This window comes from Columba livia, chromosome 5 (assembly GCF_036013475.1).
Source record: "Columba livia isolate bColLiv1 breed racing homer chromosome 5, bColLiv1.pat.W.v2, whole genome shotgun sequence".
NCBI classification, from domain to species: Eukaryota; Metazoa; Chordata; class Aves; order Columbiformes; family Columbidae; genus Columba; species Columba livia.
Genome location: NC_088606.1, coordinates 66,248,281 through 66,269,751, shown reverse-complemented (window position 1 = coordinate 66,269,751; position 21,471 = coordinate 66,248,281). Strand labels below are relative to the sequence as shown.

The window sequence follows — 21,471 nt, the reverse complement described above, 5'->3', positions numbered from 1 at the left end:
GAAAATTTATGAAACACCCAATGCATTATTTTGATCATAATTTTCTTTATCGAGACCGAAAATAGATATCATTAGAGTTTCCAAATTAATATTTTAAAATAATAAATCTAATTCTGTTCATAAAATGTTTATGTGGCTCATGAAAAATTTGTGTTTAAAGGGTTTTTCCTTCAGTTTTTATTTCAACTTGTTGATCAATAACTTCTTGTCGATGGAGAATTTTAAAATTATAGGATACTTAAGGAACCCATCCATAAACTAAGATCTGCAAATGTCTAGATATATGATTTAAAAGTTCCATCCTCCTAACCTTTCTCTACTGCCAGGAAATGGGTTTGATTCAGTAAGCAATTTGGAATTTTCAGTGAAAGCTGAAGTGGACAATGTTTCATTTTAAAAACCTAATCTAAAAATCTTTTAAGAGGAAGTGCAACATTAGGAATAGAGGAGGCTAGATTTTCACAGTGAAATGGGAATGGCAAGAGAAATAATTCTTCTACATTAACAAATATTATTTGACAGTGTTACAACAGTGTCAGTTGTGAGCTGGGGGAGTGGTTTGTTTGTTTTTAGGTTTGAAATGGTAATCAGTATAAAATAATCCATTGATATGTGTTGATACTGATCTTTGGGTTTTGATGTGGACTGCAGCATCAAATACAAATGTAGGATTTTCCTCCTTTGAACACTTTATATATGCTAGTACCACCTGTGAGATACAGAACAAGTGTGATAGCATCAACACAGAAAATCGTTACCTGACATCAAGGCTTAGTGGCATTTGAATAGAAAAATATCAGTTGATGGCATTCAAAGGAATATTATTAGCTCTGTCTGCAATTAGCATCCACACTTCATCCCATTCCTGTTGTCCATTGTTTCAAAGGTGGCACTTTCTAATGGCATCTGAAACAATGAAATTGCAGAGCAAATATATATAAATGAATGCCAAACAGCGGATTACCTTATGGTGTCATGTTATGTTTGAAGAAACGGCTCACAAAGACGTCTGGGTTCAAAATTCATTTGTGTATTTCACTGTGGTGGAGTTGATGATGGAGATTTGTCTGCAGGAAACAATGGAAATACCATCAAAGCAACTTTTACAGCACTCACAGCGTCGACTCCTTCGATAGTTTCCAGCATCTCCAATGCTTCTACGTTGGAAGAAAGTTTTCTGATCTTCACCAGACACTGTATATTAGAAGATGAGAGCAAGAGGCATCAGGCTTAATGAAGAATTATTGAAGGGTATCCTTGTAAGTAATTGATTTGTATTACATATTTAAAATTCTAGTGAGATAGCAATATAATAATGAGAAAAAGGTTGTCATCAGGTTGTCATTTTTCATAAGCACGAAGCAGTGACTCTGGGTGGTGTTTGTGAAGTGTATGTGTGAAAAAATATGGGCCCCATTTTCTTTGTTGATGTAGCAAGGTTACAGGTCTTATGACTTGTAGCCTGACTTGTGGGGGGTGTAAGAAAGCATAGGATTAGGACCCTGCCTACAACATATGTGCTTTTAAACACTGTAACCAAAAAGTATTGTGACAGAAAAACATGCAAATCACCATGTTTCAAGAAAAACAATCCTAACCCTATGGTTTCCGCTGGAAAAATAAAATTTGTCCTATAGTTGGCAATGTACTGATAAGCAACGTTTGGCACAGAATCTTAAATTAACAGGTAACTTTCAGTACCAAACGCTTCTTTAAACCAGGGTTTATGTTGCATGAGGTGGGCAGCTCCAACTAACATTTTGAGAACCCTGAGCAGAGGTCATTTGACCCTTTCTGTGGGCTTTCTCCTCATTTACACTAGTATTATTTTGAATTTGACAGCTGATTTTTGAGTACGTAGCGCCCTTTCATGATACTTGTTTTTCTTTGCTACAGGACAGTAATTGAAAAGGTTTTCAAAACCTTTCTGCATCAGCCAAACAAGACAATGGTATAAAAGAAGTTGGAAAAGGAATTGTAAGTGTTAAAGAAAATGTGGGGTTTGGAAACAGATGAATTAAATACGTTGGCTTATGTGAGCGTCCCTTGCTATACGCAGATATGATTAATTGGATATCTAACCACATATTCAAAATCATGAGTGCTTGAGGAACGGTAAAAATTGCATGTGTTTCCCAACATGGTACAGTTAGGGCAGTGGAAAAATTTTCAACACTTTTAATGTGTTCTCTCTCTTTTTCAGGAGCCAGGGAGATGAAGGACTTATCTCCCTCATCTCAAAACTCCCTTTGCTGCTATTTCTCTTTTTTTCCTTCAAATGTTCATACACCCATGTTAATTAATTTCTAACAGAATTTAAAATAAATGTCTTTAGATAATTCACCATAGTTCGTTTGGTTTTTCCCCTTGTTGTGGAAGCGTGAGAGTAAGTGCAAGAACAGAGAAGGCTGCAAGTGTCTTAGGTCCTCCACCTTTCCTTTTGGTTTCTTTCGGTTGATTTTCTTTTGTGGCTAGGCCAAATTTTCAAATGCTGCCTCTTAAACAGACCATCAAATTGCCGCTTAAATTCCACCTGGCTTGCAGGGTAGGAGTGGATATTGACTATATTCTCTGTTTTTGTTCTTAAACAGAAACCACTGTTAGACAATGACCATTCCTCTTTCAAGGTAGGCTGAATTGTAAGGCTTCAGGATTGCAGGTGCATTTTAAATGCCTGTATCATTATTTCCTTAATTGAACATACTGTTAAAGAGCTGGTACTTGAAAATTGTATCTGTAGAAAGAATTTGAGCGCATCAGTTTCCTGCCTTCGTTAAAATTACTTTGGATGGTGTGAATATGTAAATGTGATTTACGTGTGCTAACGTGAAGGTATTTTCAGCCCTAAAAACACAAATAAGACTTTCTTTCAAGAAAGTTTTGGTAGATCTTTATTGTGAATACATACCAATCATTTGCATAAATCATGTAATGGTATTTATAGATACTCTATGCTGAATGATTAATTTTAGTCACTAAACAGTTTTTATGTTTCACTGATTTATTTTTCTTCTTTTTTATTTTTTTAATTTTAGTGTACTTTTTTAATTTTAGTGTACTTTAGTACTTTGTAGAGCTCATAGTATCCCAGAGAACATTCACGTATTTTTACTTAATTTTCATAGAAGGAAAGTCTTTCAAATGGCTTATGCTTTCGACTGTATTGCAAAACACTTGCGTTATTTCCTCGTTCTGCTAACTGCTAGAGTAATATTCTCTGCCTTTGTTTGCAGTGTGGTAAATATGTGATTTTGGCATTATGGTTTAAGCACGATCCTGCAAATTGTTCATTTGGGCTGGGGCTGGAAGAAATTAATTCTAGATTAAAATGTGCTGATGGTGGCAGATTTATGAGGATTAGCCTAATTGTCTAAATGGAACTTCAAACCATTCCATCACTTTATGTTTTTAACTATGCGTTTACATGACAACTGTAGGCTGAACTTGTCGTTTCTTTCCTCTAAGTATGATCATAAACAACAAAATTGGATTTAAATCTTAACCTTTAACATTCTTACTCTGAAACAATGCTTTAGCTAAGGTTAGCCTTTTCATTCTCAGCAGTATGTTGAAGGCCTAGTTTTAGTTTACGTTTGGTCTTTGACAAAATGTTATGGCTAAAAAGAAAGTAGTTTTCAGTAGTTTTCAGAAATATAACTAATACAATGGAGATCCTTTTTTAACCATCTGCAAATAGGAGTCACCTGTCCCCAGGGCACTACGGATCTGTTCATCAAGTACAATTGCTTCTATGACATAAAACATTATGATAAGAACGTCTATGGTCTGATCAACCTCTCTTTTGAAATCAGCAGGTTCTCATCTTTCTGCTGCCGCCCCATTAGTACTGGAAAGCTGTTCTAGAATTTTGGTTATCAGCTTCTTTGAAAGCGTTGTCTAGATTCCCATACGCGGTTTGTCCAAATTATACTTTACATAGTTCCCCCCACCCACAGATATTCACCCTGAAGTAGCTATCAAGTAACTTCCCAGCTGTTCTTTTACTAACTGAGCAGGGCAAGGTCTTTTCAATATATATATATATATATATACATATATATATACGGGAAGTGACAAAAATGTAAAAGGAATACAATGTAAATAAGTGCACCTACTTGTTCTAATTGCCTTTTTTTTTTTTTCATATGTGCAAACTGATAATTATACACATAATTGCTCATGGTATTATTCTAAAAACAAGCTACTTATAGTTAAAAATAAAATACATTTTAAGAATTAATCCATAGGATAAATGCAACACCACAGCTGTATTTTAATGTAGTTTAACCTAATCCATACTTTTCTAATAAGCACACATTAAGACTACCTCTTTAGTTTTGTTATTGCTTATATAACTGATCTCTGTGGATTATTGACAAGGAAACAAATTCTATCAGCTTATGAAAGAAATTAAACTAAACTTGCAAACTCGTATTTAGGGAAGGCGATGGAACAAAATCTGTGCATATGCAGTATCTGACATTAAGGGCTACGTGCCCAGACCTGTTGACACCAACGAAGAACGAATGTCCTGTGATTCCCATCACTTTCCAAAAGGAAAAACACTTGTGCTCAATATTTGACTGTGGTTGCCTGCAGATGCTAGAAAAGGTGGGTGATGCTACAGCGCGTAGGTGCAATTGGCTTTGTGTGAAGTTTTGCATAACCGATGGCGCCTGGTACAGTTTCTGTCTGTATCTATCTTAGGTATTTACAAGGCATCTATCACCTTGGTACCTAAGCAGTTTGAAAAATGCACCCACCCCAGGAGGCATCATGCAGATACAGGCAGAGGCCCAGGTCCAGAGCAGCAGAGGCAGGTCCCAGGAGGCTCCCCAGCTGTGGTACCGCTGCTGTTGAGCTCCTGGCCCACTTGGTGTGGCCAAGGAACGTCTCCACCTACTTGTCAGCAGGAAGACGGTACCCCCACCCCTCACGTCCAGCTCCACTGGTGGGGCGTCTGAAATGGAAATGTAATGGAAAAGGCAACGATCCGGTAGCAGAGGTGAAACAGAAATGGTGGGATTTCAAAAGGAGGGATTCTTAAAGAGCAGCACATCTCAGGGGAGGGATCAACTGCCAGTCCAAGTGGCAGGTAAGGCACGACGCAGGCATAAATCTCAAATGTCCTTCAGTGAACGAAAGTTAAACAAATACCTCTGATGTCTCTAAAGTTTGTCTATATCCAAAGCCCTGCTCTGTTCTTGGCCTCTGTCTCAGTCCTCTATCCCTACAGCTCAATCGACTGTTCGGTTCTCTGTGTATCTTAATGCAATAATTGCTACGATCCTGAATATGTCTAATAACAAACTTAAAGGACTCTCACTGGTGTCGCATGTTGTGGTGCAAAGAGACAGAACGGTGTAGCAGTGCTCCAAAGTGATGGACACATCCATGAACCTAAAGGCTGGCATAATCCTGGCTTCTAATCACCATGTTCAGAACAGGATGGGGCAAACTTGCAGGCACAAAACATGGAGCAGTTCTCCTGTGGCCACCGGCAGCAGTTGCTGAACCACCACATCAGACCAAGCTCCGTACCAGCCCAGTGCAAACAACCGTCCAGGCAGCTGGCCACGACCTTTGCTGCCAAAACAGAGGACCTGTCTAACGGGAAAGGAAGGAAGATAGCCAGGACTTTGATGTAGGTTCACTAGTTACAGTTAAGTGGACCACCTTAATAACAGGTCTCATTTTTTCTTTAAACGCAGCCGAATCAGTGAGGTAAAACAACAAACTCTTCAGAATCCTGTGAGTCCCGTGTGGCTTTTGGAAAGAGCTGCATAGGACTCACAGGGATCAAAGACTAAAGTGCAAGTGGGTCACTGACTTCCAGAAGTTTTTATTTCCTTTAGCCCAAATGCGTACTCCTTTCTGATCCCCTTGGTCATTTGAGGATCAAAAAGGGAGTCATGCCATGTCAGAGCAAGGGACATGAGGTCGGGAACATGAAGCAAGTCACAGCTTTGGAGGCTGCCACTTTGTTGGCCAGTATCACTAGGTATAAATATAAAGATATATATAGAAGCCATAAGTGACCTATTTTGCCTGTAAGTCTTATATATCACTGTAAGCAAAATACTTCATGTAGGAATGGTGTGTAAGGTGGAAACAACTAGAAAGATCAGGGCATCTGACCTCTTCACTTCACACCTAAGGAAGCCAGCTGTGCTTCCTTGTACCCACTGTATTTAAAGCTCGGATTTAAGAGAGATTTTTTGGTTTTAGCCAATTAATGGCTAAGAAAGATCAACCATCTTGATGTATAGTTTGGTCCAAAGCCAATTTTGACTTGAAAATCTCAGTGCCCTCTCTTATCTTCTTCTTTCTTCTTTTTTTTTTTTTTTTTAAGAAGTTCCCCCCCTTGCCAAGGAAATGGGGTAAAGGCAAAGCTGAGGTAACTCTTTCAGCCAGCTTTAATCCTATTGTTGGCAGCTGGGCAGAGCAGTCAGCCTCTTTTTTGGCCAATAAGGACAGTTTTTGGCCAGTTAGGACAGTTTCTGGCCAAACCAAGTTTTCCAGTGCCCCTCCTGTAATTGCCACACTTTTTCCACAGCACCAACCCAACCTTTGGTGCCATCAACTTACCAAGATCTGCTTGGATTTTAGGGTGACCTTTGGTCATCAAGGAATGGATTTATTGGGCAGAGACTGTCACAGTCATCAAGGTGGTGTCAGTTATTGACCTTCAGGCAGTTTTCCCACCATTGCCCCATAGTGAATGAAAACTCGTGTAAGGCCACGTCTATAGTGCAGCCTCGATTTCCCCATGTCCCACATCAATGCTTCACAAACCTTCATGCAACTGGAGTTATTAGAGTTGTTGAACGCTTTGTTATGAATAATAACAATTATGCATATTCCTCCTTTTCATTGCTAGTCAAGGTAACAAACTTATCCTAAAACCTGTGAATGTATTCATTATTCATAAGTATTCGCCAATAGTTTCCACAATTAACTTTCTGCCTGTGGTTTTTCACAGACTGTTTGCTTGTACCCTTTGTCATTTGTGTCATTGGCCACCTATGCCAGATGCTGTTCTTTCAGCTCCGAAAGGCTGAAAATAACTGCTTAGATGGATACAAAACGGTATATTTTCTTAGAGAATTAGGAGCTTTGCAAAAATTGGTAATGCCTTTTCATAGCAACTTTTCTTTGCAAGCCTCTGGCAAATGTGTAAACATGCACAAATAACAAAAGTGTTACAATCCCCCTGAATCTGAAGAAACTAAACTCAGCGATACTATTTACAGAAATATTCATACATTAATGTGGGGTTTGGAGGTTTTAATTTTGTTTTACTTCAGTTTTTGGCTTCTAATTTAGTTTGGTTCTATACCAATTGCTAGTTGGGCTCTGTTTAGAACACTAGTCAGGAAAATGGAGTTTTCAAATATGGGGATTTTTCTGATGACAAAAGAAATACAAAGAGATTTTGTATGACCAGCGGCTCTACCAGAGTGAATATATATGATCCCTTATCTTTCTCTGATTCCGTAGAATTTAACTGAAATGTGTGTTTGCTATGTGTGGTAAAAGTAGGTCCCCTGTTTTTTCTGTTCTTTTTTCATGTGTACTCAAGTAGGAAAATGCAGAGAAATCATTTCGTGGTCCTACACTATAGTTGTTAAGAGAGATTTGTTAATGAAGGCTTGCAGCTATGGCTGTATTAGCAAAGGGGGACAGGAATTGCAAAGGAAGAAGCAGTTATTACAGTTAAGTTGATATACGGTCCCTTTCAAATCTCCATGGAGTGGAAGAGCCAATGATTGCATGACAGTTTGTCCCCCAAATTCATTTTCATAAGGAGTTCATACCTTTTTACAAATACAATCTCATCCTCACTTTCCATAAAACATGCAACTGGACAGTCCAGCCAGGCACAGACAGAATGTGAATACTTTGAATGTGAATACTTTGAAGTAGTGAATATGCTAAATGCACAAATAATATCCATTATTTCAGCATTTTAAAAAATCGTAATTATATCAAGCCATACAGAATTCCTTTCAGAGCAGTATAATATTGAAGGCACTTGGGTGCAGAAATAATGAGTGCCAGATCAGGACAGAGAGGGATGGATATATAGGAGGAGGGATCCTTGGGTCTATCAGAAGGAGCTTTCATTTAAAACCATATAAAATTGTAAAAAAAAAAATTAAATCAATCCAAAAAGCCCCGATTCATAAACAGAACTAGAAGTATCATTTAACATGACCTCAGCAACGCCTTCCAGATGGAAGCTTACAGCTTCTAACTGAGGTCCGAAGAGCAGCATATCGAGTATTTCATAGAGCAGAAATTGATCCTTAAAGAATAACATTTTTCATGCCAGAGAATAGACACGACACGGATCTGGCATTCAGAGCCCTGATAGCGCGAGCAGCACTGGCAACCAGCAACAGTCGGACGCTGCTGTTCAGGTCACAGTCGGACCGACAACAGCGCTTCTCTCACATATCCCTTGCCTGAGTACGAGAAATGCGGGTTCTTTGGGCCACCTTACTGCAACATTTTAGCCAGACCGCCCCAGATTAATTTCTGATGACCAAATTGTCCCCCGCACAAAGCCAAAGTGGACTCATTTTTTTTTATCTAAAGCACAGAAAGAGTGAGAGTTACTTGTGTAACCAAGAAGGTGCTGGGCAGAGCATGCTCTACTACGAGCCAGTGATCGCTGTGGGTGCAAAAAGCTTGGCCATCTCTAGCCCTTGGGAGTGCATTTTCTGTAGGGGAGGATTTAGACTAAGCACAAACATAATATCCTCCTCCTTAAGATCCATGACGATGCCTCTTTGCACACTACGCTGCCACAGGGAAGCACTTGCACCCAGGTTTCCACCATGTGCCCTCAGGCAAGGGAAGAGGTAGCAAGGGGAGGACAAAATTAAGTTTGTTTTCAGAAGACGATGAGATCCTGGCGAGCAATGCCCTCAGATAGCGTTACCTAGTGTTTAGAGAAAAGAACAAGAAAATCCGGCGAATGTTGGGGAGGGCATTGCTCGCGGGATAAGTGCTGGGGACGGCCACCGTCGTGCTGCAGCAGTGATTTGGGAGAGAGCGCACTGGGGGTGGGGATGACGTGAGACATCGGACAAAAGCGAAGATAGCCAGCAGTGCTTCAGAACAACAAAAAGGGCTGCCCTCAGCCAGTGGTGGAGCACATCTGGCACCCCAGGAAGCTCAATTGGACACTTGGCCCAGGGATTTCTGACTGACACCACTGCAGTGCATAGGTGAGCTTCTCGCTAGGGTCACTGACATTGCCTGTCACAATCACGATGAGGTGAATTGGTAGTTCCTGCCGTGGGATGCAGCATGGCTGTGTGTGTTATGGGTACAGGACAGTGTGCATTTTTTTTACCAAAAGCAGTTAATAATGTCAACTGCCACGTGCCCAATGCAGTCACTAAACTTTAGTCCGCCCTTCCGTTTGCCCAAACACATACACTCTGGCTTCCCAACTGGCTTCTTTCTATGTGTTGTCCAATGCATGTAGATACCTCCATCTACCTGGCCTCAGATACAGTGGTTGTTGCTCCTCTATTTGATTGCCAGATGTCACTGGGGAACAAGATGGGGAGGTTCCTGGATCCTCGGGGCAAGCCGGCCGTCACCGAGGGAGCTCGCCGTCCACGCCGGCCGAAGAACAGGAATCCTCGGTGCCTGCCTCTGACGAAGACTCGCCGGCCAGGACCACAGAGAGCTGGCAGTGGCCGTTGTCCTCGTCTGAAACGCACAGCAACGTTGGGGAGGATTTTGAGGGATTTCAAACGCCAGCGCGGACTCCGGAGTGTACCATGGACATACAGTCTCCCGGGGATCAGTCACTCAGTAGAACTCCTCAGTTTGAAAGTGACTCTCCTGAGGAGGAGGGCAATGATGAGATGAATGAAGAGAACCGCGGTGTTGAGCCTGTCCCTAGGGATCGGGGTTGGAGAGGGCAGCCCCAACTAACAGAGGGAGAGAAGCTGTTGATGGAAACCAACAGTAGGATTGTGCAGCTGCTGGAAAATATCAAGAGGGAGCATGCACAGTCCATGGGTCTCATGTCACAGTCCATGGGCCGTATGGAGCTGCAGCTGGGCATTGTGGCTACCTCCACAAGAGCCATCCATAACTACCTGTCAGAGATTTTAGCTTTCCTCAAGCAGCCAAGGACGCAGGTCCTTGAAACACGCATCTCCCAAAGAGCCACCCCCCATGTCGAGTTAACCTGTGCCTCGACATGGACCGGTGAGGACGCAGTGGCATCCTCCACTGTGTGCTTACCAGGGGCCGAAGGGACGAGCGACTCTCGAGAACCACCGCAGGCCACCCTGCCTTGTCGCAGTGGCCGGCTGCAGAGAGCCATAACCGAGAGGGCCTCGTTGCCCATGCCTCCACGCCAGGCAAAAGGGGGAGGGAAGAAAAAATAACCACACCATAGGATTTTTAGGGTTTTTTTTAATGTGCCTGTCCTTTTAATTCTTAGCCATAAGGCCATCAGTGGCAGAATTTCAACCATTTCCTACATTGGCTAACATTGTATTCTGGCTGACTAGATTAGTCTGACATTTTGTAGTTTATATTTGCACTGTTAACGATGTGTGCTGCTGGTATTTGAAGAACATTTGCCTCTGTTCTTTCACTTTAACTTCATACGAGCATTTTTTTACTCTGTGCCAGGCATTCATTGCTTTTCTTACAAATACAAGTCATTTCTTGAGGCAGCTGTTTTTTGAGTTTTCTTTCTCCATTATCCCACCCCCTCTGAGCAAGCATTCTGGACTTGGTGGTAAGTATACAGGTCTTGGCAATACTCGCCTCCAAAACTGTGTTCGATCAGTCTTTGCCTGGTGTTTCTGGCATGCCAGCCTGAGGTGTTGGGGTTAGCCTGTACCGGATCATGATCATTCTTATCCTCTGTGGGTCTCACAAACTCACTTTCTAAGACCCTCGGTGGAGCTAATCCACATGTCTTGGCTATGTCGTACAATAAGTAATGTTGCCAGGATCATACCTCATATTTACCTTTTTGGGGGCCTGTATTAGTGGCGTGCCACCAGATCTATCTAGGCACCTGACTCTCATTTTCAAAGTTCCTTTTATGATGGATCTGGTGGTTTGATGGGCAGCATTATAATTTTTCCTCTGAGAGAGTCTGGGGATTTGAAAGAGGAGTCGCTAAGCAATGTGTTCTACGGGGATAAGAGCCCTCTCCTGCAACAAATCTATTAGGAGGAGACTGTCCCCTGTAATTATCACAGATATTAATTATTTAAGAAACAAAAAAAAGCCGCTTGCCTAGCAGCCAGACCTCTTGAGAATGTAAAAGTCATGACATGCTGTTGGGTACTGTGCTCCTATGTCTGTGATTAAGAGCTTTTCATCAGAGACGACCTACATGTTTGATAAAATGCAACTCCTTTCTGTGCCTTTAGGCCATCTAATTTCCTGAGGGCTGGCACCCTGAGCAGAGCACGGGTGCAATTGATAACCCACAGGGCAGATGGAAACGCACTTTTGCAATAAATTATTTTATATCTGTTGGTGCTGCCTCTCTCGGGGGAATTTAATATAGTGGCACTCAAATTGCTATATGCATGCAGAGGCATCAGACTGGCTTATCCATGTGGTATCCCTGACAGTTCTCCGAAAGGATGCTCTGACCAGGAGCCCCTTGAGCGGTGGTAACTAATTATCACAGGTGTAGCATGGCTCCTGTGTTTGACTCTCAACGTACCATTGTAACTTCTCGTAAAGGTTCAGAAGAGTTTATACAGCAAAGCAGTGATGAATTCCTCCTCTGGCAAATACTAGAGAATAGTTGTAGGCCTAAAATGCTCTTCTATGTTAACAACAGAGCTGTGCTCTCTGTCCAGTGAGCCATAGACTCTTCTTTCTGCAAGTCTGAGGTTATTTAAAATAAAGCAGATAGTATTTTGTTATTCTACCAGTCAGCCACATTTTTTTTCCCTTATGAGTGTGTGTGCGTGCGTGCTTGTGGCTGTACTTTGCTAAATGACCGGTTTACCGATGAAATGCAGCTGGCATGGCCAACCTCCAACGTAGGCTTTTTCCACTATGGAATATTTCTTCCCTTCCACCTACGTCCAGCTGTGTTCCTTTTAAGAATACCATTGGAGGCGCTCTTCCTTGGCCACGCTGTCGACACACCTCGATACACTGGGTACAAATTTTTGCACCCGTTCTGTCGCTTTTTTATACCTCTTTTATTAAAGCTGTTTGTAAAGGTATCCTCAGAGAATTTCCAACGCAAGCTTGTGAGATTCCCCTCTCATTGGTATGAGAAATGCATGCTGCAGAGTATTTAAGATCACGAGGAGGTTGGGAGAGGAGACGATTAGTGAGCCTGACAAATTATTCCAGTATGTGCGGCCTTTTGGACGTGTGTTTCTGGTGCATACATGGTTTGCACACTGGTACTGTGGATATGAACAGCCTAGTGGAAGCCAAAGGCAACTGAAAGTTTGTCCCAGTATGCTTACGTCTTATTTCTTTGGAATGAGTTTGAATGCAGCTAAATACAATTCAGCCAGTTCATTTTCTTGGCCTAATTAGCACGTCTGATAATACAGTGGGAATGTTTTTATTTTACACAGTGCTTTCAGTTCCAAAGTGTGGTACATTTGCTGCCAGATGCTCAGATTTTGTCATATTCTGCAGGACCCGCCATGTAGCTGCTGCCATTTAGAATGAATCTCGTTCCACACGCTGGCTGCTTCTGTAGCTTCCAATTTATCGTTGTAGTTTTAAAATGGCAACCTCCACTCCACCTTGGTTTTCGGATCAAAGGCAGTAGAGCAAAAGAGGCAGCTGTGCAGATGTAGCGGTGCTACCGTTGGAAACACAACGCGAGGAACCCCTAAAGAGTTCCTTGCAAAGCAGCTTCAGCTTTAACCCGCTCTCCTCTCCCTTTTCTAAGTGCTCCAGCCAGACTTGGCAAAGCACAAAGCACCACCTGAATGGGAGCAGCTATAGGGTGAGAAGGACTGAGAACCTGTCTACAGACAAGAAACCTGCAATAAACTTATGCAAAACAAAGGGTTTTTTCCAACTGGAAATAGTAGATGGTATTAAGAACGGGTACCAACTGATATTTTGGTCAGATCCAAAATCAGGATCTGACTTGGAGTATTGTCTAGCAAAATCAATGCAGTTGGAGGGTGTGTATGTTTCATTCCCAAACAAATATTTTCATGCTTTTCAAGTGTCTGTCATAGCCTCATCGCTCTTTCCCTGTAGCTTTTTGTTGTCTGAATGGGTATATGGTTACATGTGTCTGTTAAAATTAGAGGGGATCAGTTCTTACGTGGTATATTTATATTTCTTATTTATGGAGTTTGAGTACCTAGTGCTTCAATTCCAAAACTTCCTTCTTTCTGTATCCCAAAGACCAGTTGTTTGGCTTCTGGGATGATAAGAAGGGTGGGAGAGACTTAACAGGAAATCTCTGCCCAGTTGAAGCTCTTGGTGATAGATCCCCTGAGTAGGATTCTACAGTCTAGCCATATTTTTGCTGTATAGGTCAAATGCTCATGGTTACACCATTGCTTTCTGATGCCTTTTGCAGAGCAGAAGTGCAGCTATTTTTTTCTTTCAGAATTTCGCAGTTTGTATTACAAAATCTTATGAAATGTGACTTGAAGTTTGTTTGATTTTTGAATACATGTGATGATTTTAAGTATTTTTTTTTCCTTTTCTCCTTCCACTGGATGATTTAAAACACATTAAAAAATAAAGCAGACCAATGAAAAGAATTGAATGCTAACTTCAGTTGAAAAAGAAACAGCAACACTACTCTTGTGAGACAGTTTTCAACAGTGTTCAGCTTACTGGTTCTGTTCAACCTTTCCTGCCTGCTCCCTGACCCCCTGTGACACTGAAATATCCACTTCTAGGACAACCTTCATCCCAACCAGGAGGCTAAAAGTTCTTCCCTCTCTTCTCCCATTTAAAATATCATCCTTGCATCAGCCAGGTCTACTGTGTAGAGGGATCAAAAGCTCTTTTCCTCCTGCCTTATTCCCATCCATATCCATATCCAGGGCCTTGAGTGCGCTGCTCTCCAGTGAGAGGTAAAGCTTAAATCCCCCAATCTGATCCTTAGCGTAGTAACACAACCTCTAGACCACCAAAAACCTGGGTTGGGTGGATTTTTTTAAGTCTATGCTATCCTAATGAAGTAGCTACCCTTGTTTGCCAAAGCAAATAATCAATCAGTTGGGAGACGGATCTAATTGCTGAAAAGTGACATTGCTCTGACTCACGTTGTGGAAGCCCAGGAGCCAGCCTCAGGTATTTTGCTCACATAAATACCACAGGCTATATAACTAATCCTTACTTTGGTGAAACTTCAAAGCAAAAGACACTAAATTAACACGATACAGTGCAGTCTGTGCTTTCTTGGGAAAGCAAATGCAATGGAAGGTGTAGCAAGGAAACCTGTTGGTATGATTCAAGTTTGGATTCTAGTACAGGTTCAAAAATCAAACTATTCTGCTAGCTTAGGCTAGTCATTTAATTTCTCCACGCCTCAGTTTCATAGAAGTAGCAATAAAGGAGCTGTCAGGCTATAATTAGTTGATTATATGGTACTTTGCGGTCTTCAGTCTGAGGGAGTAACGTTATGTAGTAAGTACTGATGAACCTTATTTGTGACCAAAGTTGAAGACGGGGCTAAAACTAACACTCTAAACTTCACAAGATCTTGATTAAAGTTTCCGCTATATTTTATCATCGTGTCATATGGTAGATCAGAATCCCCAATTCAAATGTTGAAGTTCTCATTCAGATTTGGACTTTGCCTATTTGGTCGTTTTCTGACCACAACTAAATACATTCCCAGACTGTGCAGTTATTAAAATATAGAATACATATCAAAGTTTCATTTAAACCAATGATGCAGTTACTAATGCTAATCTAATAATCCAAGAGCGTCAATCAATTTAGGATGTGAATACTTAAGGAAAATAGGCATAAAAGAGCACTTCTGGAACACTTATTATTGTCCAAAATATCACTGAAATTTTGATGACTAAGTACAGTCTGCTTATCTCTATTTGAAACAGTGCTGTACAGATTCATTTTTTCTAAAGGTCTTCTTTCCATTTCTATATAGATATTCTCCCTTCACATTTTGAAGGTTTGAAGAAGAGGATTGTTTTTCGAGTCACACTAAGTAAACATTAAATGCATGCAGGCTTAAAACTAAAGCATGCATGCTATGTAGCAGCAATAAAAAGTGCTCGGCTTGCACGACTTACGATGCTCAAGCGTTGCCTTGTTAAATTGCCAAAAAACCTTTTTCTTTGCATTTTTTTGAAAAGTAAATCTCTTCCTTTGACCTTGCAATAATTAAAGTTTCATTTTTTTGGACAAATGATATTTATTTTACTGAATGCTTTTATATTACAGATAAGGTGGATGAAATAGTACCAGTTTCCAAGCCATCAAGAATTGCAGACAATGCAACTGTGGACTCAAGAGTGGCAACCATTAAACAGCGGCCTTCTAGTAGATGTTTTCCCTCAGCTACAGATATGAATGTGAGTGGTAGCTATGAAGTACTGCTTTCATTTCTGAAACTCTTTGGAGGGAGCCTTTTGGCAGCATGCAGGGCATAAAACAGAAACTAATCGACAAACGTTGCTTTATATGCTCATTTTACTTTATTACCTTATTAAGGCATAATCTGCTCTGTTTCTCCTAATAATTTTTTTAAAAGAAGAGCCTACATACCCCTTTAAAACTTTTCTCATTATATCCTTATTATTCTGAGACCGTCACATCGACAATGTTGTAATTCAAACAGATACAAATTTGTTCTGCCCAAAATCTGAGCTGGTGAGATGCCAGCAAATTCTAAACTTGAAGGTGTCAGTACGACACTAAACCTTAGCTAATAAAGCTTCGCTGAAAACCAAGGTACGCTAGTTCAGTTCCAACACCAGAGCTGGTGCAGCCGCGCAATTCCCACTAATGTGAGAGTTTCTCCTACTGCAGGGTTTTTTTTATTATTCTTGATGGCATGTATAATATCTTGATTAAATAATGCATGATGATTTGCAAGGGAAGAATTGACGTTAATACTATAGCACGTATTAAAAATTTAAACTCCAGAGCTCTGAAACCTGATTACTCTATTGCAGAATTTGCTCTTACAAAACTTCGCATATGAAAAAATAATTGGTTTTATTGCATTTTGGATATGTGTTTCTATTACCCACCCCTCCAAAAGAGCATCGGTCCTGGTACAACAAGCGCTTTGCTGTTCTCAGCAGCCGGGGCTGGAGGGCAATTAATGCAGTTCTAGGGCAGTAAATGAAGTTTTGTGATGGTGTACAAGGAGGGACGGTTGAGTGCGGTGAGGTTCAGGTGATGTTCCTCAGCTCCTTGCTGGGATGCTGATGGCCAGTGTTTTAATAGCATTTAAATAAAGCCCAGCTCTCCCTTTCTCTTCTCCTCCTCCCCAGAATAATACCCAAGAAAAAGGGATAGCGGCTTAGCAGATATGACAGAAGAGTTGTTTACATGTGAGAGAAAGACTTGCATGCTTTAATGCTTGTGGGGTTTTTTGTTTGCTTTTTTGTAGTCCATGTATGAGAGACAGGGTATTGCTGTGATGACGCCCACTGTACCGGGGAGTCCTCAAGGTCCTTTTCTGGGTATACCTCGGGGTACAATGAGAAGACAAAAATCTATAGGTAAAATGCTTCTCATATATGGTTTGCTTGTGCATTAATCACATGCTTTTAGTAACTTTGCTTCTTTCCTAAAGCGTATTTCTCCAGCATCTTTGCCTCAGTGAATGACTGTTTAATTTTTATACATAGTTCATGGAAAAAGAAGTTTGTGTGTTAGATGCTATAATTTCCACATTGTTCTTTGATGGCAGTAGGCAAGTATTATGGAATTATAATTTAATTCCTTTCTTTAGAATGTTCTCTCTAACAAGGAAAGGCAGTGAGAAGGGGAAAGAAAAAGATCAGTACAAGTCTTTTGCAGTGCATTACTAAGGCAAAATGTTATTATTTTCTTCTTTATTATTGAGACAAAAGTGCCATAATGCTGTGTAGCCTACAAAGGGTTCCCTATTGATCAAATTGAATAAAATTTGCCTCTTTTTCATTCCAAATGATATCAATAGGTGATTTTGCAAAAGAGAAAAAAAAGAGCAGGCCAAATTTTGACTTGCTTTGTTCTTGGTGGTAATCTTAATAGAGATATTTATCAATTTAGAAACGCATTATGCTGATGTAAAATTAGCATCTGAATTATCCCAATATTAGCCAGTTTATTTATGTTAAAAGCCATATTTGTAACAAAGTAATGTCATCTTTTGAAATGAAACATTCTGGTTTTTTTCCCCAATAGAATCTTTGCAGTCCCTTTGCTAAGTTTCAAATGCATCTTAAAAATTCATTAGATTCCTAAGTCGCATTATGGAATGCATTTAGAGAGTGCTAAAGCAAGGCATAAGCCACTCTGCTGCACAGAATGTCTTCCCTGTTCAATAATTTTCAAAGAAAATGTGCTTCTCTACAGCTACCTTGATAATACATAAAACCAAAACATTTTCCTACACATCAATGATCAGTTTAATTAAAATTCTGTAGCATCCTTTATAATTCTGGCATCTGGGTCTCTGGAACTTAAGTAAGAAAAAACTGCTTATGGTAGGAATCAACCAAAAGACCTTTTTTGTAGTTTTGCATGTGCCTCGTGTCATGTGAAATGCACCCTGGCATTTTGGGTTGGATACAGAAAAAATGCAATATGAGGGATGCCTATGGCAGGCAGTGTTTTAAATATACTTTCTGTTTTATAGGAATAACAGAGGAAGAACGGCAGTTTTTGGCTCCTCCTATGTTGAAGTTTACCAGAAGTCTTTCGATGCCTGACACCTCTGAAGACATCCCACCACCACCACAGTCCTTACCTCCTTCACCGCCACCACCTTCTCCCTCTCTGTACAACTCTCCCAAATCCCCGACGTCAAGGAGCTATGGAACTATCAAACCTCCGTTTAATCAGAATTCAGGTTCAAAAATTTCTTTGGTGAGGCCTGAGAACGTGGGAACGATGATAAGGGACAAAGGGATTTATTACAGGCGAGAACTGGACCGATACTCTCTGGACTCTGAAGACCTGTACAGTCGGAGCGCGGCGTCTCAGGCAAATTTCAGGAACAAGAGGGGTCAGATGCCAGAAAACCCTTATTCTGAGGTTGGGAAGATCGCCAGCAAAGCGGTTTATGTGCCGGCCAAACCAGCCAGGAGGAAGGGGATGCTGGTGAAGCAATCCAACGTTGAAGACAGCCCGGAGAAGACCTGCTCCATCCCGATCCCGACGATCATCGTGAAAGAGCCATCCACCAGCAGCAGCGGGAAGAGCAGCCAAGGGAGCAGCATGGAAATCGATCCGCAGTCTTCAGAGCAACCCGGGCAGCTCCGACCCGACGACAGCTTAGGTGTCAGCAGCCCGTTCGCAGCAGCCATTGCCGGAGCAGTGAGGGACAGGGAAAAAAGGCTGGAAGCAAGGCGGAATTCCCCAGCCTTCCTTTCCACAGACCTAGGAGATGAGGATGTTGGACTAACACCGCCAACACCACGCATGAGGCAATCCAAATTTACCGATGACGCGGTGTTTAGTAGTGAAGAGGGGTTTAGACAGCTGATATCGCCGTCTCCGATTCCCGCACCTAGAGAGCCTGAAAATCTTTTTAATAGCAGTGAACCCAGCAATCAGAGTGATTCAAGGACATTAAACACTTCGTCCAAAACGAAAGGTACTGACAACAGTACAGTGGCAGCTAAGTCCACGAACGCATCCAGCTCAGATAATTACGTTCACCCGGTCACAGGAAAGCTATTAGATCCAAACTCACCACTAGCCCTTGCTCTCTCTGCCAGGGACAGAGCCATGAAAGAACAAACACAGCAGATTCCAGGCAAAGGAGATGCTGTTAAAGCTGACCTGAATAAACCACTTTACATCGATACGAAGCTGAGACCCAATATTGAAACGACTTTTCCTGTTACTGCTACTGTCACTCGGCAAAATACTCGTGGCCCATTGAGACGGCAGGAGACCGAGAACAAGTATGAAACAGATGCAGGGAAAGAAAAGAAAGCTGAGGAGAAGAAAAACATGTTGATAAACATTGTGGATACTTCGCAGCAAAAGTCAGCCGGCTTGTTAATGGTTCATACCGTGGACACGGCAAAGTCGGACGAAACACCCGAGGATGAGGAGGAAAAGAGAGATGAAATGGAAACGAACCCCGAAAACTCCCCGCCGGAGAGGCCAGAGGGGAGCGAGGAAGCGGAAAGCGAGCTGAACGTGCCTGCAGCGCCGGAGCCACCGGCATCTCCCTGCAAAACCATCGTAGCAGCGAGCTCGGTCGACGACCCCGTCATCCTGCCATTCCGCATCCCTCCGCCACCCTTAGCGTCGGTCGATATCGATGAAGAGTTTCTTTTTACCGAGCCACTGCCACCCCCCTTAGAGTTCGCCAACAGCTTTGATATCCCCGACGACCGTGCGGTTCCCGGTTCGGCTCTAACAGACTTGATGAAGCAAAGGAAAAATGGCTCTCCTTCACCCGCGCCGTTCGCCCCCAGCCAGTCCACAAACTCCTTAGACAGTAAAAAGCAAGTGGGTCTTTCAAACTGTTTGCCTGCCTCCTTTCTGCCACCCCCTGACAGCTTTGATAACGTCACTGACTCTGGGATTGAGGAGGTAGACAGCCGTAGTAGTAGTGACCATCACTTAGAGACAACCAGCACTATCTCAACGGTGTCCAGCATCTCGACCTTATCCTCGGAAGGGGGTGAGAACGTGGATACTTGTACAGTCTATGCAGATGGGCAAACATTTCTGGTGGACAAACCCCCAGTACCTCCTAAGCCAAAAATGAAGCCCATAATCAACAAAAGCAATGCACTTTACAAGGATGCGCTAATTGAAGAAACTGTAGACAGCTTTGTTATCCCTCCTCCCGCTCCGCCCCCGCCTCCCATCAGCGCTCAGCCCAACATGGCTAAAGTTGTTCCCCAAAGGACATCTAAGCTCTGGGGTGACGTGCCGGAGGTGAAAAGCCCCATTCTCTCAGGCCCAAAGGCTAATGTGATTAGTGAATTGAACTCACTACTCCAGCAAATGAACAGAGAGAAATCCTCAAAGCCAGGGGAAGGATTGGAGTCACCTACTGGAACAAAAACTGCAAGTCTCAGTACAAGGTAAACGTAATTAACCAAATAGTTTTCTAATAAAGGCTTGATTTGTTTTTTTTTTCTGGTCCTTGACAAGCTTGCCCTGTAAATCGCATAGATTAAAGAAGAATGTGCTCTTCAATGTACATTTGCTTAATGAATAATCTTATGACAAACAATTTTATAGAGGGAAAGAATATCCTACGTTGTCGACGTTTCTGTAGTCTGCACCGTAGCATAGGAACTTTCTCAGTCTTCATAGAATCATAGAATAGTTTGGGTTGGAAGGGACCTTCAAGGTCACCTAGTCCAACCCCCTGCCATGAGCTTCTCCAACTTCAGACAGTTTCAACGAACCTTTCAGCTGTTTTGATGTGAGTTACTTAGAGTCATTTTTAAGAAGTATTTTTCCCTTTTAAAAGGTTCATTTTTAAAATGTGGTGATGATTTATTTTTTCTTTGGCTTCAAATGGGTAAAAAAAAAGTGGTTTTGCCTAGGCTGACTTCATATCCACTGTGTGTTGTCATTTGATTCACGCCGATACCTCTCATAAACCGCTTTATCATGAAGTACAAAGCTACCTTAGAAAATCCCTAATTGAAATCGGTTTGCACTATTCATGTTCTAATTAAAAAGTTAATTTAGCATCTCTGACACTTAGGATGATGGATTTTAAGTTCTTTATATTGTCAGTGAATAGTCTATGATGTTTACAGGTTCAAGGATGTGGCTCATTTTTCCCAACAGTGGCATCCCTGGTAGCGCAGGGTGACACCTTTGCATTTAAGTGGTTTGTGGAAGGTATTTAAGTGATAAATAACTTAAAAGTTACTTATAAGTAGCCAGAAACCTTTAGGTAAATGTGGAAATAATAATGTAGTCACATTTGTGTGGCAGATGGATATAATATCATGAAATCCAGACTTAAAAAAATATATATATAAGGTGATTTTGTTAGTTTTATTGAGAGCCTGAGGTATTTCTTTTTGTAGTGTGGAATGGTTTGGTTTATATACAGAATTTAAACGTACCTTTTACTGAAGTATTGCATATTGTTTTGCCCAGGTTGCTCCATACACTTTTTGTTTTAAGAAAGGCAGTGCTCACTTTCTTTTTTAAAGGTACCTTCTAAATAAATTTTATTGGATTTATTCTACTGGATAGTAACTAATTCAGCTTTTGAAAAGCTCCTGTTCTTTGCATGCATAAAGATGATTTGGTTTCAGGGGAAGGGCAGCTCTGTTAATTGCA

The 21,471-nt window shown here is 41.4% G+C and overlaps 2 protein-coding genes across 6 annotated transcripts in view; both read left to right on the top strand.

The window, feature by feature from the left end:
* SHANK2 (SH3 and multiple ankyrin repeat domains 2) overlaps positions 1 to 21,471 on the top strand; it is a 315,788-nt gene that overhangs the window by 281,278 nt on the left and 13,039 nt on the right. For 3 of the 5 annotated variants that reach the window (XM_065065546.1, XM_065065550.1, XM_065065549.1), the window contains 4 exons: positions 15,125 to 15,184; positions 15,421 to 15,551; positions 16,598 to 16,709; positions 17,834 to 20,246. In XM_065065546.1, coding sequence (XP_064921618.1) covers positions 15,125 to 15,184; positions 15,421 to 15,551; positions 16,598 to 16,709; positions 17,834 to 20,246 — 2,716 coding nt within the window. The remainder of the gene's footprint in view (positions 1 to 15,124; positions 15,185 to 15,420; positions 15,552 to 16,597; positions 16,710 to 17,833; positions 20,247 to 21,471) is intronic. The other 2 variants (XM_065065547.1, XM_065065548.1) reach the window with 1 other exon arrangement.
* Positions 1,231 to 13,760, top strand: LOC110365138 (uncharacterized). The gene is made up of 3 exons (XM_065065558.1): positions 1,231 to 4,611; positions 4,708 to 5,095; positions 9,559 to 13,760. Exons 2-3 carry the CDS (start codon positions 5,017 to 5,019, stop codon positions 10,416 to 10,418), a joined length of 939 nt encoding a protein of 312 aa, XP_064921630.1. The 5' UTR covers positions 1,231 to 4,611; positions 4,708 to 5,016; the 3' UTR covers positions 10,419 to 13,760.

Bases quoted from the DNA above. Each gene is read 5' to 3' on its own strand.
- LOC110365138 (XM_065065558.1), top strand. From the start codon at position 5,017: ATGGTGGGATTTCAAAAGGAGGGATTCTTAAAGAGCAGCACATCTCAG. The intron at 5,096-9,558 runs GTAAGGCACGAC...TTTGATTGCCAG, and splicing joins ACTGCCAGTCCAAGTGGCAG to ATGTCACTGGGGAACAAGAT.